Below are 26,125 nucleotides of genomic sequence, written 5' to 3'. Positions count from 1 at the left end.
TAGATGGAAAATGTTTTTTGGGAGAATTGCACACTTTTAAGAACATCTGTAAGATTTGCTCTTTTTTTTGTTGAAATCACAAATTGTGTTCAGTGGGGAATGAAACACTCACCCTATGGCGGAACAGTAGGTATTGGAGCAGGAGCTGGAGATTTACTGAATGTTCTGAGCTTACTTACCAAAGACTATAATGCTGTCCTGCATTCAGCTTGGTACCTAATCCATAGTATTGAAAATAAATTATTTCATCTGGGTACTTCAGCTGTTTATTGATGACCAACGCTAAGAGCTCTCATCTCCAGGGTATTCACTATACTGATTATCTTGGGGAGGTGTTGAGAGATCCTGTGCTACATCAGGTCACCTTCTACAGTTTGAATTGAATTGACTTTATATTACTTATATCCTTCATATACATGAGTAAAAATCTTTACGTTACGCGTCTCCGTCTAAATGTGCAATTTATAGTAATTTGTAATAAAGACAGTCAATATAATATAGAAATACAATTGTATCAGCATGAATTAATCAGTCTGGCCTGGTGGAAGAACCTGTTGGTCCTGGTTTTTATGCTGCGGTACTGTTTCCTGGATGGTAGTTTGTGGCTGGGTGACTTGGGTCTCCAGTGATCCTTCGGGCCCTTTTTACATATCTGTCTTTGTAAATATGCTGAATAGTGGGAAGTTCACATCTACAGATGCACTGGGCTGTCCACATCACTCTCTGCAGAGCCCTGCGATTGAGGAAAGTACAGCTCCCATACCAGGCAGTGATGCAGCCAGTCAGGATGCTCTCAGGTGTGTCCCTGTAGAAAGTTCTTAGGATTTGGGGACCCATACAAAACTTCAACTGAGGTGAAAGAGGTGCTGTTGTGCTTTTTTCACCACACAGCCGATATCTACGGATGACATGAGATTCTCGGTAACGTGTATGCTGAGGAACCTAAACCTGTACACCCTGTCAACCCCAGATCCATTGATGTTAATAGGGGTTAGCCTGTCTCCATTCCTCCTGTAGACCACAACCAGCTCCTTTGTTTTTGTGACATTTGAATGTGTTATGCACCAGCAGCAATGGATATGAAACTGAGTCAGGTTTTTATAAATAAACAACAAAATTTATTAACCTCTACTCAAGACATCGAAAAATAAATGAACAACTAACTTAAATGGAAGTTAACAGTTAGGCGGCTATATCGAACAGTCAAACTTATAAACTGTTCTTAATGAGTTCTCATTCAAGTGCAGACTTAAAGTGATAAATTCAAAAGTCCAAGTGATTTATACAGTCATTAAAGAGAGACTTCCCCGAAACAAAGATTCCTTCAAAGTAATGACGAATCTGCCGATCACAGCCGACAGATGCATTGTCCGAAGAAATCACGAAGAAATAAAGTGTCCTAAAGGAACTGACCTTTTGGCTGGAGGGTGGTCACTGCAAAAACCTTTCCCACCTTGCAGGGGTGTAACTCAAATGTGCATGCCACAATTCCCGAACGAAAATTCAAAAAGGTCGATCATTCCCAAGATGTCGAACGACATTAACTTTACCCAGTCCTTTGGGTTTGGATAACGCTGGTAATGTCTTCACTCTCCAATACTGGACTATAAGGGGAAAATAAATGTGCAATGAACAAAGCCAGTGGTGTCTCCAAAGCATCCGACCGGCAACAACAACGTTGCACCAAAAATAAAAATGAGAACTGCGTCACAGTGGTGGGCTTTTCCTTTATACCATGCCATCACATCACTCTGCTATCATGAGACAATTACATCATGCCCATCACGAGATAATGACATAATGCTCACAAGATAATTACATCAAGCTCACAAGATAATTACGTCAGGCTCACGGGTATGTAACAAGTGACAGGTTGTTTTCTTGACACCAGTCTCTCAGGATGATTTCACTTAACGTTGAGGGTCAGAGGGGCAGAGGTGAAGGAGCCCACTCTAACCACCTGCCGGCGATCTGACAAGAAGTCCATGATCCAGCTACACAAGGCAGGGTGAAGGCCGAGGTCCCTGAGCTTCTTGTCAAGCCTAGAAGGAATTATGATGTTGAATGCTGAACTGTAATGAAGAACAGCATTATGCCCCATGTACCAGAATTTGATGTAACGAGGGTTGACCAGAGTACGCTATCACAAAGTGAAGTTAACAGAGTTTTGACATCGATTTACCGGCAGTAAGTTTATGTTCGGTGAAAGGAAGTTTAACCACAAGCTGTGATTTTTGTGAGAGCTTCCTTTTCATGACAGGCTGACTTTAGGGCCCCTGGCTTGATCCATGAGTTGGGAGCACTGGTTGAGAAAGTGAAATTATTAACTTTTTTAGCAATCTGACATTTAATCTCTCTTAAAATTGACATTGATATCTTTGGATTGTCTTGTGGCATGGTTGCAGAGCCTTGAAATGGCATATTTCTGTTACATCTTTAATTTTGTATATGTTACTTCATGATGCTGTGCAGAACTCATCATGAAAGACTTCTACGTAGATTATGGTATAGAACTAACTTGCCTGTCCGGTAGGAAGACGGCGTGTTCGGATGCAGGGACTGCTCCGGGGCTGGCCCCTCCCATTGGTGCTGCCCTGCAGTGTTCGCTTAGTGGAAGAATAAGCTGGACCAGGGCAACTTGGGGACTTGGGCTATATTTTTTTTTCATTTTTTGTGAAATCATAACCATGAATGCTATTTGTACTATGTGTAGTGTGCTGCTGTGCTGTTGATAAATTGTTTTACACCATGAACCCAGAGGAACGCTGTTTCATTTGGTTATATTCATATATGGTTGAATGATAATTAAACTTGAAACTTTTTAAAGTAGTGTAACACTAAATTTGTTTCTCTTTTCTAGGGCTTATTTCCTGCCCTGTATGCCGACAACAATGTTACATAAAGGATATTATTGAAAACTACTTCCTAAGGGACACTGGTGAAGTGGACACTAGCTCAAACAAGAAGGTTAGCCAGGTAGTATTTATTTTGTTGGTTTGCTTTTTCCTTGGTTTTTACACACACAACTTGAGTCATTCTGTGATTCTAGCTTCCGCTTAGGATGATAGTTGCTATGGGTGGTGCAGACTGAAACTGAACCAATCATGGATCTTTAACCAGGCACTGACCATGGGTCTGTGGTGCAGAAGGGAAAGAGGGAAGAAGGGAATGGTAGTGATAGGAGACTCAATAGTGAGGGGAACAGACAGGAGATTCTGTGGACTTGAACGGGATACTGGATGGTATGTTGCCTCCCAGGTGCCAGGGTCAGGGGTGTCTCAGATCGTGTAATTTTGAAGAAGGAGGGGGAGCAACCAGATGTCTTGGTACATATTGGTACCAATGACATAGGAAGGAAAAGCAATGAGGTCCTGAAAAGAGAATTTAAGAGCTAGGTAGAAAGCTGAGAAGCAGGACCTCTGGATTGCTGCTGTGCCATGCACCAGTGAGGGTAGAAACAGGATGATCTGGCAGATAAATATGTGGCTGAGAAGCTGGATCAGGGCTTCAGGTTCTTGGATCTTTGGGATCTCTTCAAACCTGTTCAAGAGTGATGGGTTGCACCTGAACCCAAGGAGGACTAATATCCTTGTGGGCAGGTTTGTTAGAGCTGTTGGGAGAGTTTAAACTAATTTGGCAGGGGGTGGGAAACTGGAGTGAAGGGACTCAGGATAGGACAGATGGTAAAAAAGTAAAGATAGCATGCAGTCAGACTGTCAGGAAGGGCAGGCAGATGATGGGACTTACTTGCATCAGGCTGAGTATCAAATCACAAAATCAGAAAGGATGGCAAATACGGTACTCAAGGTGTTGTATCTAAATGCGTGTAGTATAAGAAATAAGGTGGGTGAATCTTGTTGCAGTATTACAGATTGCCAGGTATGATGTTGTGGCCATCACTGAATCGTGGCTGAAGGATGGTTGTAGTTGGGAGCTGAATACATGTTATATCGGAGGGATAGGAAGGCATCAGAGGAGGTGGTGTGGCTCTACTGGTAAAGAATGTCATCAAGTCAGTAGAAAGACGTGACATAGGATCGGAAGATATTGAATCTTTGTGGGTTGAGTTAAGACACTGCAAGGGTAAAAGGACATTGATGGCAGTTATATACAAGCCTCCCAACAGCGGCTGGGAGGTGGTCCACAGGTTACAACAGGAAATAGAAAAGGCAAGTCAAAAGGGCAATGTTATGGGAGATTTTAACATGCAGGCGATTGGGGAAAATCAGGTTGGTAACAGATCTCACAAGAGTGAGTTTGTTGAATGCCTTAGAAACAGCTTTTTAGAGCAGTTTGTCATTGAGCCTACTAGCGGATCAGCTATACTGGATTGGGTGTTATGTAATGAACTGGAGGCGATTAGGGAGCTTAAGGTAACAGAACCCTTAGGAACCAGTGATCACAATATGATTGAGTTCAACTTGAAATTTGATAGGGAGAAAGTAAAGTCTGATTCGCAGTCTTCCAGTGGAGTAAGGGAAATTACAGTGGTATGAGAGAGGAGTTGGTCAAAGTAATTTGGAAGGAGCTGCTGGCAGGTGTGTGTGGGAAAAATGAGGAAAGTGCAGGACACTTTTATTCCAAAAATAGAGAAATACTCAAATGGTAAAATAGTGCAACCATGGCTGACAAGGGAAGTCAGAGCCATTGTAAAAGTAAAAGGCATACAACAAAGCAAAAATTAGTGGGAAGCTTTTAAAAGCCTAACAGAGAGCAACTTTAAAAAATCATTAGAGAGGAAAAGATGAAATATGAAAGCAAGCTAGCAAATAATATCAAAATGGATAGTAAAAGGTTTTTCAAATATGTTAAAAATAAAGGAAAAATGAGAGTGGATGTAGGACCGTGAGAAAATGAGTCAAGAGAAATAATAAGTGTTTTGCATCAGTCTTCACTGTGGAGCACACTAGCAGTATGCCTGATGTTGTGTGTGAAGGAAGAGAAGTGGGTGCAGTTACTATTAAAGGAAAGAAGGTGCTCAAAAAGCTGAAAGACCTAAAGGTACATAAGTCACTGGGACCAGATGATCCTAGGGTTCTGAAAGAGGTAGCGTAGGAGATTGTGGTGGCATTAGAAATGATCTTTCAGAAATTATTAGACTCTGGCATGGTGCTAGAGGCCTGGAAAACTGCAAATGTCATTCCACTCTTTTAAAAAGGTGGAAGGCAGCATAAAGGGAAATTATAGACCAGTTAGCCTGACCTCCGTGGTTGGGAAGATGTTAGAGTCAATTGTTAAGGATGAGGTGATGGAGTACTTGGTGACACAGGACAAGATAGGACAAAGTCAGCATGGTTTCCTTCAGGGAAAATCCTGCCTGATGAACCTGTTGGGATTCTTTGAGGAGACTACAAGTAGGATAGATAAAGGGGTTGTAGTGGATGTTGTATATTTGGACTTTCAGAAGGCCTTTGACAAGGTGCCACACATGAGGCTGCTTACCAAGTTAAGAGCTCATGGTATTTCAGGAAAGTTACTAACGTGGTTAGAGCTTTGGCTGATTGGTAGGAGGCAGAGAGTGGGAATAAAAGGATCCTTTTCTGGTTGGTTGTCAGTGACTAGTGGTGTTCTGCAGGGGTCGGTGTTGGGACAACTTCTTTTTATGCTGTATATAAATGATTTAGATGATGGAATAGATGGCTTTGTTGCCAAGTTTGCAAATGATGCGAAGACTGGTGGACAGGCAGGTAGTGTTGAGGAAACAGGTGGGATGCAGAAGGATTCGGACAGATTAGGAGAATGGACAAGAAAGTGGCAAATGAAATACAATGTTAGAAAATGCATGGTCATGCACTTTGGTAGTAGAAATAAATGTGCTGACTATTTTCTAAACTGGGAGAAAATCCAGGGATCAGAGATGCAGAGGGACTTGGGAGTCCTTGTGCAGAACACCCTAAAGGTCAATTTGCAGGTTGAGTCAGCGGTGAGGAAGGCAAATGCCATGTTCGCATTCATTTGAAGAGGTCTAGAATGCAAGAGCAAGTATGTGATGTTGAGGCTTTGTAAGGCACTGGTGAGGCCTCACCTTCAGTATTGTGAACAGTTTTGGGCCCCTCATCTTGGAAAAGATGTGCTGGCATTGGAGAGGGTCCAGAGGAGGTTCGCAAGGATGATTCCAGGAATGAAAGGGTTATCATACGAGGAACGTTTGATGGTTGTGGGTCTGTACTCACTGGAATTCAGAAGGATGAGGGGGGATCTCATTGAAACTTTTTGGATGTTGAAAGGCCTAGACAGAGTAGATGTGGAAAAGATGTTTCCCATGGTGAGAGAGGGCACATCCTCAGGATAGAGAAGCGCCTTTTCAAAACAGATGCGGAGAAATTTCTTTCGCCAAAGGGTGGTGAATTTGTGGAATTTGTTGCCACGTGCAACTGTGGAGGCCAGGTGGTTGGTTGTATTTAAGGCAGAGATTGATAAGTTCTTGATTGGACACGGCAACAAAGGTTACAGGGAGAAGGCCAGGAACTGGGGTTGAGGAGGAGAAAAAAAAAAGGATATCCGTGATTGAATAGCGGAGCAAACTCGATGTGCCAGATAGCCTAATTCTGCTGTTATGTTTTATGGTCTTGTGAGTCACAGACATTTATCTTACAACCCACCCCAGATAATTCATGTCTGAAATTGGTCTTTATTTAAAACAAAGCTTTATTCCACATCTGACCGACCATTGCACTTGTCCTGACAGTGACAGGTGATCAGATGGAGAGTGTCCTCATTAACTTAAATCCCTATTTATTATTTTTGTTTTGTATTTGCACATTTTGTTGCCTTTTACACATCGTCTGCCCGCCCTGTTGGGTGCAACCTCTCATTGATTCCATTATGGTACTTGGATTTATTGAATATGTCTGCAAGGAAATGAATCTCAGGGGCTGCATATGGTGACATGTGCGCTTTGGTAATGAATATAGTCTACTTTTTTGCACATATTGGCATTTGAGAGTGTAAATCATACATGAAAAGTAATATATGAAAAATCATAACGGGTGAGAGAACTGAGCCCATTACATCAGTACAGATTCTACATTATCTATTACTGCTGCTAGAGTAAGTCATCCAAAATATTACTGTCATTACATGTTGAAGATTTGCTGCTCTTTATATTTTTTTCCTAGGCATTCTCAAAGCCTGAATGATTTAAAAGCATTGTGGCATAAAAATTTTTCAGTTATTTATAAACTCGCTTTTCTTTAGAAAGCTCAGTGCTATTAGCCAATCAGATGCATATTTGATTCTTTAATAGAAACATAGAAACATAGAAAATAGGTGCAGGAGTAGGCCATTCGGCCCTTCGAGCCTGCACCGCCATTTATTATGATCATGGCTGATCATCCAACTCAGAACCCAGCCTTCCCTCCATACCCCCTGACCCCTGTAGCCACAAGGGCCATATCTAACTTCCTTTTAAACATAGCTAATGAACTGGCCTCAACAGTTTGCTGTGGCAGAGAATTCCACAGATTCACCACTCTCTGTGTGAAGAAGTTTTTCCTAACCTCGGTCCTAAAAGGCTTCCCCTCTATCCTCAAACTGTGACCCCTCGTTCTAGACCTCCCCAACATCGGGAACAATCTTCCTGCATCTAGCCTGTCCAATCCCTTTAGGATCTTATACGTTTCAATCAGATCCCCCCTCAATCTTCTAAATTCCAACGAGTACAAGCCCAGTTCATCCAGTCTTTCTTCATATGAAAGACCTGCCATCCCAGGAATCAATCTGGTGAACCTTCTTTGTACTCCCTCTATGGCAAAGATGTCTTTCCTCAGATTAGGGGACCAAAACTGCACACAATACTCCAGGTGTGGTCTCACCAAGGCCTTGTACAACTGCAGTAGTACCTCCCTGCTCCTGTACTCGAATCCTCTCGCTATAAATGCCAGCATACCGTTCGCCTTTTTCACCGCCTGCTGTACCTGCATGCCCACTTTCAATGACTGGTGTATAATGACACCCAGGTCTCGTTGCACCTCCCCTTTTCCTAATCGGCCACCATTCAGATAATAATCTGTTTTCCTATTTTTGCCACCAAAGTGGATAACTTCACATTTATCCACATTAAATTGCATCTGCCATGAGTTTGCCCACTCACCCAACCTATCCAAGTCACCCTGCATCCTCTTAGCATCCTCCTCACTGCTAACACTGCCACCCAGCTTCGTGTCATCCGCAAACTTGGAGATGCTGCATTTAATTCCCTCATCCAAGTCATTAATATATATTGTAAACAACTGGGGTCCCAGCACTGAGCCTTGCGGTACCCCACTAGTCACCGCCTGCCATTCTGAAAAGGTCCCGTTTATTCCCACTCTTTGCTTCCTGTCTGCTAACCAATTCTCCACCCACACCAATACCTTACCCCCAATACCGTGTGCTTTAAGTTTGCACACTAATCTCCTATGTGGGACCTTGTCAAAAGCCTTTTGAAAATCCAAATATACCACATCCACTGGTTCTCCCCTATCCACTCTACTAGTTACATCCTCAAAAAATTCTATGAGATTCGTCAGACATGATTTTCCTTTCACAAATCCATGCTGACTTTGTCCGATCATTTCACCGCTTTCCAAATGTGCTGTTATCACATCCTTGATAACTGACTCCAGCAGTTTCCCCACCACCGACGTTAGGCTAACCGGCCTATAATTCCCCGGTTTCTCTCTCCCTCCTTTTTTAAAAAGTGGGGTTAATAATAGATATGTTAAGTGTTTCTACTGAAGGTCTAGTTATTTTTTTCATTACTCAGAAAGAAACATTTTTATCCGGAGCTTTGCTTATGGTTGCTTTTATAGTTTTATGTGTGTCTAAACATTGTTATGTCAAAAATTACATTATTCATTATTGTTTTTAAGATATCAATTTTTCTGTCGCTGTTTATTCAAATTCTTTTTTTAAACTAGCGCTAAGTCATCATCCTAAACCCATTGAAGTAGTGTATGGCTTTATGCTTTATTTGAATTTCATTAGCTGATATCCCGGAAAATGGTCTTGAGAATTTTGAGTACTTCTGACCTAATATGCTACACATTAGCATGTGCTAAATATGTTCCAGTGTCACTTTTGTACCGTTTGAAATTGCTTCTGCTTGGTATAGGGTATCAATGATGTGCTGTAAATACAAAATTAGCTTTAACACTCATTTCCTGATGATCTAGATCCAGTGATTACGACTTAATTTCTTTATCCATGTTTAATTTGTGTATGCAGATGACATGAGTTTAAAGCCTTGAGGAATCTGCATATTGTACTTGAATCTAATTTGATTAATTATGCCAGTATTTTTACTTTCCCTATTTCTATATAATGCTCATCTCTTACATCAATTAATAGGAAAGTTCATGGTTTGCAAACAAACCACATTAGGTCCGTTCTTGTTCCTGTTTGCAAACTTCTTTCCATTCTCCCTTGTAACTGTTGTTCTAAATTATCAATTGATTTTCACAAGACTCCCAGTTCTTTCATTGGGGTATTGTAAGCCACGTGTTTTTATTTTCAAAGTATATCATATGGATATCTATTTTAAATTGTAAAAATGATATGCCAAAGTTTCTAAAATAATTAATTACCAACATTTAAAAAAATCTTGGCCTAATAGTGAGAGTCAAGATGGCTTTGCATAGGGCAAGTTGGAGCAATTTGATTGAGTTTTTTGATAAGATAAAAGGGTGATGGATAAAGGTAGAACTGTGGATGTTGCCTACATGGATTTTAGTAAGGCATCTGATGAGGTCCCTCATGGGAGGTTTGCTCAGAAGATTGAGATGCAGTGGATACATGGTGAATTGGCCATTTGAATTCAGAACTGGATTCAACATGCAGGAGGGAGATTGAAAATCTGGCTGAGTGGTGCCACAACAACCACCTCTGGTCCAGAACAGTTGGAACTCTGTCAATATTAGTGTTCCTCAGGGGTCTGCTCTGGGACCTCTGCTGTTTGTGATGCATATAAATAACCTGGATGAAAGTGCAGTTGGGTGGGTTAGTAAGTTTGCAGATGTTACAAGGATTGGTGGTTGTGGATAGCAAAAAGACTGGCAAAGAACACAGTGGGATATAGATCAATTGCAGATGTAGGCAGAGAAATGGCAGATGGAGTTTAACCTGGCCAAATGTGAAGTGTTGCACCTTGGTAAGTCAAATGTAAATAGACAGTACACTTTTAGGGGTAAGACCCTTAACACTGTTGATGAGCAGAGGGATCTCGGGGTTCAAATTCATAGCTCACTGAAAGTGGCTACACGTGTTGATAGGGTAACTAAGAAGGCATATGGCATGTTTGCCTTTATTTGTCAAAGCACAGAGTTCAAAAATCTAAAAGTAACGTTACAGCTTTTCATCTGGAGTTAGGCCACATATGTTGTATTGCATACAGTTCTGGTCACCCCGTTATAGGAACGATGTTGATGCTTTGGAGAGGTGCAGAAGAGGTTTACTGGGATGCTGCCTGGATTAGAAGGCATGTGCTGTAATGAGAGTTTGAACAAACTTGGGTTTTCTCTGGGATGATGGAGACTGAAGGGAGATCTGATAGAGGTTTATAAGATTATAAGGGGCATAGATAGAGTAGGCAGACTTTTTCCAAGGGTTGAAATGGTTAATACCAGAGGGCATTCATTTAAGGTGAGAGGAGGTAATTTTAACGGAGATGTGAGGGACAAGTTTTTTTTTACACGGAGTAGTGAGTGCCTTGTATGTGTTGCTTGAGATGTTGGTAGAGGCAGAAACATTAGAGACTTTTAAAAGACATTTGGATAGGCATATGAATATGAAGAAAATGTAAGCATATGGACATTGTATAGGCAGGAGAGATTAGTTACCCATTTTATTACTAATTTAACTGATTTAGCACAACATTGTGGGCCGAAGGCTTGTTCCTGTGCTGTACTGTTATATAATTTTAGCATGTCAATTTGTGCCTACTGAAGTTTATGGCACTGGTCTCATAACCACTTAATTTCAAGTTTCCATTTCTTTATCTCCTTTCTTTTTTAAGAACTTAGAAGTAAGACCTCTTGCTTCATGTTTCATGCTTTCCAGTACAGCACCCTCATGTTTGTGCTTGTTATTTATAGTCAGGTATCTTCTCTCCTTCTGTTTGTGGACCAGTCATAATTTGCCCATTCAGAACTCCAAAAACATCCATGCCTCCTTGGCTTCTGGAATTGCCTAAGATCTTAGTGAAATCCTGTTCTTCCCTGTGCCCATTTATTATATGGGTGAAATAAACTGATGACTTCAGAGGGACAGTATGAAGAACAAATAAAGTGGGGAAGACAACTGAAAAATATAAAAAGTGACGGAGACCGCAGTGCTAAATCCTTCCCCATACTAGAGGATGACATTGATTCATGAAGGCAGCTTGCACTGTCTTCATGATGACAATTAAGATAAACTGGCCTCACCAGTGATACCCACATCACATAAGTGAATATATGATTCCACCTTGCCTTGTGGAAAAGCGGATTCAAGGCAGGTTTGGTTTTTTAGACATTAATTACTGATGTCAGCAGTCATCATTACTGCTGGCCACGAGTGATAAAAGATCTCGTGTACTTAATTTGAAGGTTGGCTGTGGAGTTCTTCTGGTATCCATCTATATCCATGCCTCAGCCAACTAAGCTGGGGCAATGAATCTTGTAATTGGGCAGGATCTGAGGATGTGGAAATAAAAGTTCACATTTGTATTGAAATCTCTGATGACAAGCCTTTGACCTGAAGCATTAGCACTATCTCTCAACACTGCTGAGTATTTTCAATCTTAAACTTTTTAATGTCAAAATTTCAGCATCCCGACAATTTTGTTGTGTCAACTCTCCATTGAAGTCAATGAAATTTGCCATACACAAGTCGACTTTGGCATTACAACACTTCAAAATCAAAGCACTTAGAGCTATTTTGAAGTAGAAAGGATCTAAATGATTTCAAGTTTTTTTAAGGTAAGTTGCAAGACCGCTGGCTAGTACTGTGAGGATGGCAGACTTTAAAGAAAGAAATGATGGAATTAATTCTTCAATGCAATTGTTCTCAACAAACTATTTGCCTCCCACTATTTTCTAAAAGTTTTAAATGCACGCTGCCTGCACTTTAGTGATGTTGGTCCAGGGGAGAGTGGATTCCAGAAACCGCGCATTAGTTCAGGGTGCTGCCTTATTACGTGGGATGTGGTTTTGTTGTTGCACTGTGGTTGTTGGGTGATCTTTATCTTGAGTAAGTTTCTTTGCCTGATCTTGCTTGAAATTCCACTGTAAACCTGACCTTCATAAGATGAAATCTGTTCACCTATCCAGTTTTACTGTGAAACAAGCTCTCCTGTTCATGGTTCCTTGGTTGGCTGTGTGTTGATAGAGCCACTAGCTAACCTTTTCTTGAATTGATGCACCATAAGAGAGGGAGCTAGATTTACTCAAATCCTGAAAAACTATGCATAGTTTCCTAAAGATTATTTTATAACACACAGTATATTTCTTTGTGAAATGGGAGACCATTTGGTAAATGTTGGCTTTGTGGCAGTCCATCAGATTTTCTCCATTATTTTCCAGTAATCTATTTCTTTCTAAAAATTGAAACTGTGAAAAAGCCCTGGAGCTGCAGCTCGATGACTCGGGTCACATGGGAGAATGTGGAGGTGATAGGTAGGAGCTACAGGGAGATGGTCATGCCTAAGTTGCAGGAGGCAGTTACCTGGGTGACTGTCAGGAGAGGGAATGGGAGTAGGCAGCCTGTGCAGAGTACCCCTGTGGCCACACCCCTCAATAATAAGTAAACTACTTTGGAGGCTATGGGTGGGATGCATGCCCTACCAGGGAGAAGCCGCAGCGAGCAAGTCTCTGTCACTCAATCTGGCTCTGCGGTTGAGAAGTGAAGGGGGGGAGAAAGGGCAACCACCTTGCTAAGGTCCATTTAGACAACATCCAGTCTTTCCTTTATCAACTTTCCTGATAACCTCCTCTCAAGTCTATAAGTTTAATTATACATGACCTGCTACACACAAAGCTATCCCTAATCAGGCCCTGTCTATCCAAATGCTTGTATATTCATAGAATGCCTTTATTGTAGTTTACCCACTGCTGACATCAGACTCACCAGCCTATAATTTCCCAGTTTATTCTTGAAGTCATTCTTGAACAACAGAACAACGTTAGCTATCCTCCACAAACAGATGCTACAAATCCAGAGCAACTAGACTGATGAAGGATCTCAGCATGAAACAACAATCCGGTCAGTGCTGGAGGATAGCCAGACAGCTATTCTCCAATCCTCTGGCACCTCACCTGTGACTAAGGATGTTTTAAACAACTCTGCCAGTGTCCCTGCAATTTCTGCACCAGCTTCCCACAAGACCTGAGGGGGCACCTTACCAAGCCCTGGTGACTTATTCACTGTAATTTGCCTCAAGGCAGCAAGTAACTTCTGTTCCGTAATCTGGATACAGTCCATGTTTCCACTTCGGTTTTGCCTCAGTCCTATAGACTCTGTCTATTTCCTATGCAAAAATATCAATTTGAACTCTGTGTTCTTTTAGCCCTCTTGATTTCCCTCTCAAATGTTCTTCTTCATAATCTTTTACTCCCAGAGCACCTATTTTATTCCTTGCTGCCTATACCTGCTGTGCACCTCCTTCATCTTAACCAGGGCCTCAATATCCCTCAAACTAGGGTTCCCTAAACCTGTTAACCTTGCATTTTACTCTAACAGGAACATACTAATGCTGTGCTCTCAATTTTTCACATGGAATCTATGGAGACTTGTTAGATTGGATTTTAAATAGTCTTGGCCATAGAAGACAGAGGAAAATAGAGGTGGTATTTTCATTAGATCTGTGCTGGAACCTCTAGTCTGGGAGGTATATGTATGCATGTATGTATATAAATGATTTGCAAGTGGACTCACAAAAAGTAGCAAACTTACAGATAGTAGGAAAGTTGTCAAAGGAGGAAGTGTGGACAGATGAGGTTTGATATGAAGAAGTGTGAATGATTGCATTTTGTTTAAGGTTATTTGAATTAATCTGAATAGCCTTGTGGTTAAGGCAACAAAAGTGGTTTCAGCATTCTTAGGTTAGGGAGGAGAAATCTGGCCGAGGTTCCTGTTTCAGGTTGCTAACTGTAATTTTGATGTTACTGTATTTAGTTGCCATTTAGGATTGCCTTGTTTCTTCTTTCCTTCATTTCCCATCCAAACAGATTAATAAACACACTTAATTCTGCTGATGCTGGAAATCCAGAGCAACACACACTAAATGCTGAAGAAACTCAGCAGGTCAGGCGGCATCTATGGAGAAGAATAAACAATTGATGTTTCGGGCCAAGGCCCTTCATCAGGACAGTTCGAATGGGAGAGAGGAGTGCTGGGGTGGTATATAGAAAAGGGAAGAATGATAGAGACTGGAGGTAGATCGGAAGGAGACGGTAACACAGGAAACAAAGTGACCTGAAACTGACAAATTCATTGCCCATATTCTGCACTACTCCGACTGAGTATGAGGAATTGCAGATTTCTAATAAGTGCAGCTGCACTGTACAGAGTTCAGTATGTAATATTGGTACCGTATCTTGCTTGTGAGACTAAGATGCTCAACAGCATACAAGCATTGTATTTTTTTTAAATAAATAGCAGTACTACTTACGATAAAAACATGGAACACAAGAAATACTCAGCAGACCAGTGGGGCGAAAAAAACCAGTTAACATTTCAGGTCCAAGATCTTCATCAGAACTGTTCAACATGGGTATCTTTAAACCAAGTCTATTTCTATCCACCCATTTTGTAGCAAAAGGCAGCTTTTCGTGATCAGGTACAGCAAGCCTTGCTTTGAGGAAAAATAGAAGGAATCTGTTTCAACAAAGGGTCTCAGACCTGAGTCTTTAACTTTGTTTTTCTTTCTGTGTTACTGCCTGACCTGCTAAGTGTTCCCACATATTTTTGGCTTTTGTTACTTCTGAGTTCAAGAACCTGTTCTTGATGTTCAGTTCTATCTACAAGATGATTCCAGCTTCCATAGGAGCAGTTTATATTGTGAGCAAGCTTTAAGATATTGAGTCTTCCAAATTCTGGAACAGATCTAAAATTTGTTTGAGTAGCAAATGTATTCCTGGTGTGGAGGAGGAAGAAGTGGCGAGTTAAAGGATGTTGACCCAAGTAATGATTTTTTTTGTTCCAGGTATGTACCAGCTGTGAAGACAATGCTGTGTCCTCCAGCTTCTGTGTGGAGTGTGCGGAGTGGCTCTGTGATGCCTGTGTAGAGGCTCACCAGAGGGTAAAATTCACAAAGGATCACACTATGAGCAAGAAGAATCCAGGGCTTACAGGTAGAATCTTTGAATACTTCTATTTGTGTGTTTTTTAGCCAGTCAGTCTGACCAAAATAAGCCAGCCTTTGATGTGACAAAGTGCCTTTGCATTTATTATAAACTGAGAGTAAGAATCATAGAGTACTACAGCTCACAAATGACCCATTCTGGCCTGGTTTTCTGCTTAGTCTCATCTACTTGCACCCGCTTAAGAGCTCTCCATACCCCTCTCATCCAGGTACCTATCCAAACTTACCTTAAATGTTACAGTTAAACCCGTATCCACTACTTCCTCGGGTAGCTCGTTTCACACTCACAGCACCCTCTGAGTGAAGAAGTTCCCTCCTTCAGATTCCACTTCAATATTTCTCCTTTCACACTAAGCTCGTCTCACCCTGAGGGGGATAAAGCCTGCATGCGTTCACTCAATCTGTACCCCTCAATTTCATATAGCTCCATAAGATCTTCCCTCATTCTCCTGCACTCCAGGGAATAAAGTTCTAAACTATTCAGCCTGTCCCTGGAACATCCGTGTGTATTTTCTCTGTACTCTTCCAAGCTTTTTGGTACCTTTCCTGTAGGAAGGTGACTAGAAATGCACACAATACTCTAAATTCATGTACTAGTTCAGCATAACATCCCAACTCCTGCACTCAATGCCCTGATTCCATTTCAAGATTCAAGCTTGCTTGTTATGTGTACGCCGAAACGTACAGTGAAATGCGTTGTTTGTGTTAACAACCAGCAACCCTCAACCATCATCCTCTTAGTCAAGGGAGAAAGTTTTGAAGGATATTTGCAAGGCAATTGTTTTAGCCGAGGAATGATAGGTGACTGGAATGCACTGCCAGGGGAGGTGGTGGAAGCAGATACAAAAACAGCATTTGGAAGCATTTAGACGGACATATTGAGCATGCAGGAAATGGAGCGATAAGGACCATGTAGAGTCAGATGAAATTTGTTTCAATTAGTATCATGATGGGCTGAAGGCAATACTGTTCTATATTCTAGATTCCAGATTTACTGTGGTAAGTGTATTTTTCACTTCCCCCACCCCCAATATATTCTCCAAAATTTGTGTGTTTTAACAAGACTTTGTTGCACAACTTGTAAACTGGCCATTTATTTGTGAAGATTTATTTTCGATCCAATGCATGTAATGTTTGCATTTATACCAAACACTTTCCATCTCCAATGTATTTTTGAGCTGTACAGTGTTTGGAATATATTCTGAAAACACACAGGTGAGATGCGCTGGGAAGTGATAGGTGGAAGCAGGTGAGGGGTTTTGGGCAGATGGAACCATGTTTGGGAGAGGAGGGAGAAGGTAAATGGGCTGGCAGGTGGTAAATGGGCAAATAGATCCAAATAGCAGAGGGTAACAGGAAAGGAGGGGAATGAAGAAGATGATCAAAAGGAGAAGGAACGTAGATGGACCGGTAAGGATAGGTTAGGAACACCCAAGGAGGGTACCTGAAACTGGAAAATTCAACGTTGGTATCATTGGTTACCCAAGTGGAATATAGGATAGTATCCTTCCAGTTTGAGTTTGGCCTCACCATGGCAGTGAATGCTTTCAGTGGCTGGCAGGTCAATGTGGCAATGGGGAGTTGAAGTGATGTGCAACAAGGAACTCAAGATGGCCATTGTGAACAGAGTGCAGATCTACAAAAAAAGTTGCCTTGCTTACGCTTCGCCCCGCTGTGTTGAGGAGGCAGCAAATGCGATAGATTAGGGTTAGAGGTGCATGTGAATCTCTGCCTCTGTTTAGGTCCTTGATAGTGAGAGAGTTGGTGTAGAGATAAGTGTGACACCTCATGATTGCAGAGGAGATTGCCAGTGGGCAGGGAATAATGAGCAGACTGGGGAGTTACGGAGAAGGTGATCTCTGCAGGGAGTGAGATGGAGGCTTAGATATAATGTTTTCTGACCACTCTGCGGCTGGCAGAAACGGTAAAGGGTGATATGCTGGATGTGGAGGCCAATTGGCAGAAAATGAGGACCAGGGGTATTGTATCGCTTTTTTGCTGCTGGGAGCAAGGTGAGAGCAGGTCTGGGAATGGAGGAACTGCTAGTGAGGGCTCCATCAACTATGGTAGAGGGGAAGCCATTTTCTGAAAAAAGAATGGAAAACCTTGTCTTGAGAACAGATGTGGCAGAGATGAAACAGAGAAAGAGGTGGCATTCTTGCAGAAGACAGGTCAGAAGGAGGTGTAATCGAGGTAACTCAGTTTATAGTAGATATTGGTGAGTAGTTTATCATCTTCAATGAAGACAGATCCAGAAAAGAGAGCTGATCATCAGAAATGGTCCAAGTGAATGAGGACATCTAGAATGGTAGTTGCAAAGATAAAAATGAGCAGTTCCTGACAGGTGAAGGAAGCAGCACTGATGCAGTCATTAGCGTAACAAAAAAGACTTGAGTGGTCCCTGGGTAGGTTTGGAGCATATGACAAACCACATAGACAACATAAAGGCAGGTGTAGCTAAGGCTCATGTGACTGTCCATGGCTACATCTTTGAATTCTAAGAAGTTGCAGAATTGAAAGAGATACTGAGGGCAAAATAAATATTCTCAGTTGACCACTTATCCTGAGGCTGTGCCCTTAGTTCAAGACTTTCCCATCAGAGCAAGGAAATCTCAATATCTCGCTTATCCATGCTTCTCAGAATCATGCATGCATCACCTCTCAATCTCCTAAACTCCACTGAGGCTATATTTCTACAGAATGTAAACTCCCCTGATGTAGTACGGAGGGATCTGGGTTGTCCTCCACATGGGAAAGAAAGACAGCGCACAGATGTATCAAATAATTAGAAAGGCAAATGATAGCTGGCAACTTTATTTTCGAGATCTTGGTTAAACGTAGAAAATTCAGATGAAATTTCACCACCCTGGAAAAAGTTAACTTAATGGCACTCCTCTCCAATGTTCCCTAGCCATTTCTAGCACTTTCTGTTTTACTAACTAGCCATTTGCAGAAATTGCCACAAATGAAGAATTTGGTGGGTAAAGGAAAGAGCTTGTTTTGACTTGAATAAGTTCTGCACTTTTGATAATATGGGATTGATATTTTTTTTCCATGTTCTGATTGTGTTTGCTTTCATTCATCCAGTAGACGGGAGGACAAGCTGTGAGCGACCAATCTTCTGCTCCATTCACAGACAGGAGACTCTGAAACTATTTTGTGAGACATGTGACACACTAACCTGCCGAGACTGCCAGCTTCTCACCCACAAAGATCATAGGTAAAACCTACTCTAATTAGCAAACGTTTGTTTTGCTTTTGCCTGTATTTGTCTTCTGCTGTCAATCCTGAAGCTCACTAGTGCCTTTACTTTCTGAGGAAGCTGAAGTGACATGGACTTTGTACATCTGTAGATACGTCATTCTACAGATATGCAGTGGAGAGCATCCTCATTGTTGCTTTGTGTGGTAACTGCACTGTGTAGTAGTACTGCCCAGTGTATCACTGGCACCAAGGATATAGATAGAAAGGTGCTGGAAAAGAGCCAGTAACATCATGAAAGGTCCTATCCACCTTGCTCATGCATTGTTAGTCCCACTCCCATCAGTAAGGAGGGTTCGTAGCATCCACGCCAGGACCACCAGACTCAAAAACAAGTTACTTTCCCCAAGCAGTAAGACTGATCAACACCTTCACCCACCAACTCCAAAATTACTTTATTATTTTCCGCCAGTCACCTTGCATGTAGCCTAGTCTCAGCTTGTTAGTATTCAATCAATCTATGGAAATAATGAATATAAATACAGAATATAGCTTGTGCTTTTTAAAATTATTATTGTGTTCTTTATCTTTTGTGGGGTTTTTTTTGTGCTGCATTGGATCCAGAGTACAATTATTTCATTCTTGTGTACAAGAGTTGACATTAAACAGTCTTCAATCTTGATGGTTGCACACTTGAGTGTTATTCTTAATATACATGATAAATGCGTAGTTATTTCTCCTTCCAGCTGAACAAGCGTGTATAGGTTTCTACGTATTGTCTAATTACATAGTTTATCTCATCAGCAAGACAGTGCTACAATATTGTCTTGTTTCATATCACTGAAACATGTTATTCACTGCAGGGGTCTAAATCTGTTTCAGCTATTACATCCTGAACAGAAGTTTGCCGCCATTTATTCTGACTCACCACTATTTCATTGTTAAGCTGATTTTCAACCAGCCTTCACAAATCGGAGTATTTTGCTTCATTGAATGTAAATAACACTTAATTATTTAACTTTCTCCAGGGAGAATGGGGACTGCTTTGCTTATGTCATGTTAAAATTCGCAAAGACTGAGCCGGATTTCCCAGTCTGAGAATTGGGAGGCTTCCAGAAAATCAGCTTACCCATTGACTGAGGACTCCACAAGAACATGCCAGCCACTTATGAGGCTGGGCTGGAGATGTTCTTGTGTGTGAGCACTTAGGTAGCTTACAATCCAATGGCATGGACATTCAAGATGGAACAGAAACATTGCAGGCTCTTTTAACTTTAAAGTCAATCTAATCCTTCCATTTTTCTATATTCCATGTGCCTATCTAAGAGTTCCTTAGATTTCTGTAATGTATCTGCCTCTCCTGCCATGCCCGACAGTGAGTCCCATGCACCCCCACTTTGTGTTTTAAAAAAAAACACTTACCTCTGACATCCCTCCTATATTTTCCTTCAGTCGCATTAAATTATGCCTCCTCATATTATTAATTTCTGCCCTAGAAAAAAGTCTGGCTATCCACTCAATTTTTGCCTATTATCATCTTGTACACCTTTTATCACGTCACCTCTCATCTTCCTTCGCTCCAAAGAGAAAAGTCATAGCTCCCATTTGACTCCATCTGCAAATGGTTTTTCCTCACCTGTTTGCACCTACCACCCACCAGCCTGTCTCATATCTTCCTTTCTCCTCCCCCATCTGGCTCCATTTTGCCATCACCTCCACGACCTAGATTTGCTTTGCGTATACATTGAGAAGGGTAGGATTCCAAATGCGTTTGTGACCATCCTCCCAGGTTTGCTTTGTAAGTAAAAACTCATAAACTTGCTGCATCCCCACCATCCACCCCTGCCATCTGTCTATAAATCAGTGAACTGGACTTGCAGCATTCCACATTAACAATATATAACAGGGTCTTGTGATCTCAAGAAAAGTGACCAAGATGATCACTTGCTGTTACCCATAAGATGTAGGAGTAGAATTGAGCCATTTGGCCCATTGTGTCTTCTCCACCATTTCATCATGGCTGATCCATTTTCCCTCTTAGTCCCAGTCTCCTTGTTTCTTCCTGTATCCCTTCATGCCCTGACTAATCAAGAATCTATCAACCTCTGCCTTAAATATAACCAATGACTTGACCTCCACAGCCGCCTGTGGCAACGAATTCCACAGATTCACTACTCTGGCTCAAGAAATTCCTCCTTATCTCTGTTCTAAATGGACATCCTTCTATTCTGAGGCTCTGTTTTCTGGTCTTTGACTTCTCCCAGCATAGGAAACATCCTCTCCACATCTACTCTGTCGAGGCCTTTCAACATTTGCTGGGTTTCAATAAGGTCCCCCCTCATTCTTCTGAATTTGAGTGATTAGAGGCCCAAAGCCATCAAACGCTCCTCATATGACAAGCCTTTCAATCCTGGAATCATTTTTGTGAACAACAGGAATTCTGCAGATGCTGGAAATTCAAGCAACATACATCAAAGTTGCTGGTGAACGCAGCAGGCCAAGCAGCATCTATAGGAAGAGGTGCAGTCGACGTTTCAGACCCTTTGTCAGGATCATTTTTGTGAACCTTCTTTGAACCCTCTTCAATATCAGCACATGCTTTCTTAGATAAGGAGCCCAAACCGCTCACAATACTTCAGTGCTTTATAAAGCCTTAACAGTACATCCTTGCTTTTATATTCTTGTCTTCTTGAAATGAATCTGAACATCACATTTGCCTTCCTCACCTCTGACTCAGCTTGCAAATTAACCTTTAGGAAATCCTGCACGAGGATTCCAAATCCCTTTGCACCTCAGATTTTTGTATTTTTTCTCTATTTAGTCTATGCTTTTATTCCTTCTACCAAAGTGCATAACCATACACTTCACTGCACTGTATCTGCCACTTCTTAGCTCATTCTCCTACTCTATCTTAAGTCCTTTGTAGCCTCACTGCATCTTCAACATTACCTGCCCCTCTATTTTATATTGTCTTTAAGCTTGGCCAATGCCATCAATTCCGTCATTCAAGTCATTGACATAAAATGTGAGAAAAACGGTCGCAACACTGACCCCTGTAGAACATCACTAGTCACTGGCAGCCGACCGGAAAAGGCCGTCTTTATCTGAAAGTATTCTTAGAGATAATTATCTGGATAGACAGGGTCTGATTAGGAACAGTCAACCTGAATTTGTGCGTGGAAGGTCATGTTTGACAAATCTTAATGAATTTTTTGATGAGGTTACTAGGAAAGTTGACGAGGGTAAAGCAATCGTTACGCATTAATATCGAAGTAGTAAAATGGATTCAGCAGTGGCTGGATGGGAGACGCCAGAGAGTAGTGGTGGATAACTGTGTGTCAGATTGGAGGACGGTGTGTAGCAGTGTGCCTCAGGGATCTGTACTGGGTCCAATGTTGTTTGTCATATATATTAATGATCTGGATGATGGGGTGGTAAATTGGATTAGTAAGTATGCAGATGATACTAAGATAGGTGGCATTATGGACAATGAAGTAGGTTTTCAAAGCTTGCAGAGAGATTTAGGCCAGTTAGAAGAGTGGGCTGAAAGATGGCAGATGGAATTTAATGGTGAAAAATGTGAGGTGCTATATTTTGGTAGGACTAATCAAAATAGGACATACATGGTAAATGGTAGGGCATTGAAGAATGCTGTAGAACAGAGGGATCTAGGAATAATGGTGCATAGTTCCCTGAAGGTGGAATCTCATGTGGATAGGGTGGTGAAGAAAGCTTTTGGTATGCTGCCCTTTATCAATCAGAGCATTGAGTATATGAGTTGGGATGTAATGTTGAAATTGTATAAGGCATTGGTAAGGCCAAACTTGGAGTATTGTGTATAGTTCAGGTCACCAAATTATAGGAAAGATGTCAATAAAATCGAGAGGTTACAGAGGAGGTTTACTAAAATGTTGCCTGGGTTTCATCTCTTAAGTTACAGAGAAAGGTTGAACAAGTTAGGTCTTTATTCTTTGGAGCGTAGAAGGTTGAGAGGGGACTTGATAGAGGTGTTTAAAATTATGAGGGGGATTGATAGAGTTGACGTGGATAGGCTTTTTCCATTGAGAGTGGGGGAGATTCAAACAAGAGGACGTGAGTTGAGAGTTAAAGGGCAAAAGTTTAGCGGTAACATGAGGGGGAACTTCTTTACTCAAAGAGTTGTGGTTGTGTGGAACGAGCTTCCAGCAGAAGTGGTTGAGGCAGGTTCGATGTTGTCGTTTAAAGTTAAATTGGATAGATATATGGACAGGAAAGGAATGGAGGGTTATGGACTGAGTGCAGGTCAATGGGACTAGGTGAGAGTAGGAGTTCAGCACGGACTAGAAGGGCTGACATGGCCTGTTTCCGTGCTGTAATTGTTATATGGTTATATTCCCATTTTTTGCTTTCTGCCAATCAGCCAATGCTCTATCCATGCTAGTATCTTTCCTGTCATACCATGGGCTTTTAACTTGTTAAGCAGCCTCATGTGTGGCACCTCATCAAAAGCCTTCTGAAAATCCATTTACATAGCATCCACTGATTCCCCTTTGTCTATCTTGCCTGAACGGATTTGTCAGACAAGACTTTCTCTTTAGGAAACCACAGCCTATTTTGCCATGTGCCTCTAAGTACCCCAAAACTAGATCCTTAATAATTGACTCTAACATCTTCCCAACCACTGAAGTCAGACTAACTGGATTATAATTTCCTTTCTTCTACCTCTCTCCCTTTTTTAAATAGTGGAGTAATGTTTGCAATTTTCCAGACCTCTGGAACCATGCCAGAATCCATTGATACTTGAAAGATTATTGCTAATGCCTCTCTTCAGTGACCTCTTCCAGAACCCTGGGATGTAGACCACCTGGTTCAGGTGACCTGCCTATCTTCAGACCTTCCAGTTTCCCAAGAGCCTTCTCCCTATTAATGGCAACTTCACATACTTCTGCCCCAACATTCTCAAACTTATGACGTATTGCTGTCTCTTTCACAGTGAAGACTGATGCAAAATACTTTTTCAGTTCATCCGCCATTTACTTGTTCCCCATTGCTACCACTCCAGCATCATTTTCCAGTGGTCTGAAATGTCGACTGTTTACTCTTTTCCATAGATGCTGCTTGGCCTGCCTGCTGAGTTCCTCCAGCATTTTGTGTGAGTTGCCGCTGATATTAAACCTGATTCTGATTCTGACATTGAAATCCCCCATGACTATCATGACATTGCCCTTTTGCCATGTATTTTCTGTCTTCTGTTGCAATTTGTAGACCACATCCTGGCTACTGTTTGGAGGACTGTATATAACTCCCATTATGGTCTTTTTCCCCCTGCAGTTTCTTAACTCTACCCATAAGGATTCTACATCTTCCATTCCTATGTCACCTCTTTCTAATGATTTGATTTCATCTTTTACCAATAGAGCCATGCCTCCCCCTCTGCCTACCTGTCTGTCCTTTCAATAGAATGTGTATCCTTGGATGTTGAACTCCCAGCTACAATCTTTCAGCCACACTTCAGTGACTGATTCGTGGCTGAAAGGTCAAGATCATACATGTCAATCTGTTACTGCACTACAAGTTCCAGCTTCCTTATTCTGTATACGGCATGCATTCAAATATAACACCTTCAGTCCTGTATTCACCCTTTTGGATTTTGTCCTCCTTTACGTTGCATCTCTCATCCCATTGACTGCCAATTTGCCCTATCATCAGCCTCTCGTTGCTAGCAGTCTCACTAAACACAACCTCTGTTTGTAATCCATCTACCCCATCCTTAGCCCTATCATTCTGGTTCCCTTCCCCCTGCCAAATTAGTTCAAACCACCCCCCCAGCAGCTCTGCCAAATCTGCCCACAAGGATATTGATCCCTCCCTCCTCCCCCCCCCCACCAGGTTCACGTGTCAACTGTCCCTTTTGTGCAGTCGTACCTTCCCTAGAAGAGATACCAGTGATCAATATATCTGAAACCCTGCCCCTTGCACCATATCCTCATTCACACATTCATCTGCCAAATCATGCTGTTCTTGCCCTCACTAGTGCATGGTATGGTCAGAAATGCAGAGGTCCTACCCTGAAGGTCCTGTTTTTCAGCTTTCTACCAAGCTCTGCAAAATCTCTCTTCATGTCCTCCTCATCTTTCCTATCCATGTCATTGGTGCCAATATGTACCAGGACTTCTGGCTGCTCGTCCTCACCCTTTAGAATGCCGTGGACCTGATCTGAGACATCCCTGACCCTGGCACCTGGGGGGCAACATTGCATCCAGGTGTCTCTTTCACAACCACAACCTTGTCTCTGTTCCTCTGTCTGTCTTCCAGTAATTAACCCCCTCTCCATTCTCTCTTACATTCTCCATTCTCCATTCTATCTCCTCTCTCATCCCTTCCCTTCCTTCCTCCTCACCTGAACATCACCTCCTTCCCTTTCTTCCATGATCCACTGACCTCTCCTATCATATTTGTTCTTCACCCCTTTACAGCTTCTATCTCCCAGCTTCCCACATCATTTCCTTTCATTCCCCTTCCCCCATCCACCCACCTCCCCCCTCACCTGTTCAAACCTATCACTTACCAGTTTTCCCTTCTAATTCTGATTTCTCACCCTTTCCTTTCCAATCCTGATGAAGGTTCTCAGTCCAAAACATCGACTGTTCTTCCCTTTCCATTGATTCCACCTGACATGCTGAGTTCCTCCAGTATTTCTGTATGTTCCTCAAGATTTCCAGCATCTACAGAATCTCTTGTGTTTATGGTAAACTTCCTTCAGTGCTTGCTTCTTCCACCTACCTAGTCTGATCTTGACTTTGAATGAATTTCCTTCCGGATCACCAGCAAATAAATTGTCAAGCCTCAGCACTCTGTTTGACTATTTGTATCTGGTTTCTTGTCCAGTTACACCATTAGGCTAATCATGCTCTCCATTAAACACACAGTTTGAACTTTCAGTATTATGGTTCAGGATGTTTGTTCCATTAAAGTTCCTCCTTTAATGAATCATACACCCAGTTTGATCCCTAATACGCATAATTCTGTACTGAGCTTGGATTACCATCTGTCGTTGATTCTGGGTATAATTAAACACTGCTCTGAAAAGCCCTGAGATGTTTTGCTGTATTGAAACAACAGCAAGAAGGGTACAGGAGTGAGACAGACAGCTGGTCTGAGTGGTGTCAAAACAAAGCCTTGCTCTCAGCATCGGTCAGACCAAGGAATTGATTTTGAACTTCTGGAAGGGTGTGTCGGGAGAACCTCATCAGCTGGGAAGGGTGAGCACTTTACAGTTGCTGGGTGTCAATGTCTCTGAAGATCTGTCCTGGGCCCAACATATTATTGCAGTTACAGAGAAGGCACAACAGTAGCTGTATTTCATTCGGAGTTTGTGGAGTCTTGGTATGTCACCAAAGATTCTTGCCAATATCTGCAGATATACCGTGAATAGCATTCTAACTGGTTGCATCACAGTCCGGTATGGAGTGGCCACTGCACAGGATTGGAAAAAGCTTCTGACAGCTGTAAACTCACCAGCTTCATCGTGGGCACTTGCCTTCTCAGCATCAAGAACATTCCTGCCTGTGGCCATCAAACTTTACAACTCCTCCCTTGGAGGGTCAGACACCCTAAGCCAATAGG

The 26,125-nt window shown here is 41.9% G+C and overlaps 1 protein-coding gene across 7 annotated transcripts in view; it reads left to right on the top strand.

The window, feature by feature from the left end:
• The window catches only part of LOC134353928 (transcription intermediary factor 1-beta-like), a 137,669-nt gene that overhangs the window by 77,147 nt on the left and 34,397 nt on the right, over positions 1-26,125 (top strand). For 3 of the 7 annotated variants that reach the window (XM_063062476.1, XM_063062472.1, XM_063062475.1), the window contains exons 2-4: positions 2,861-2,976; positions 15,161-15,308; positions 18,407-18,539. In XM_063062476.1, coding sequence (XP_062918546.1) covers positions 2,861-2,976; positions 15,161-15,308; positions 18,407-18,539 — 397 coding nt within the window. Of the gene's footprint in view, positions 1-2,860; positions 2,977-11,785; positions 11,937-15,160; positions 15,309-18,406; positions 18,540-26,125 lie in introns of those variants that run through there. The other 4 variants (XM_063062478.1, XM_063062477.1, XM_063062473.1 and 1 more) reach the window with 4 other exon arrangements.

This window comes from Mobula hypostoma, chromosome 11 (genome assembly GCF_963921235.1).
Source record: "Mobula hypostoma chromosome 11, sMobHyp1.1, whole genome shotgun sequence".
NCBI classification, from domain to species: Eukaryota; Metazoa; Chordata; class Chondrichthyes; order Myliobatiformes; family Myliobatidae; genus Mobula; species Mobula hypostoma.
This window is presented reverse-complemented; position numbering and strand designations above follow the sequence as displayed.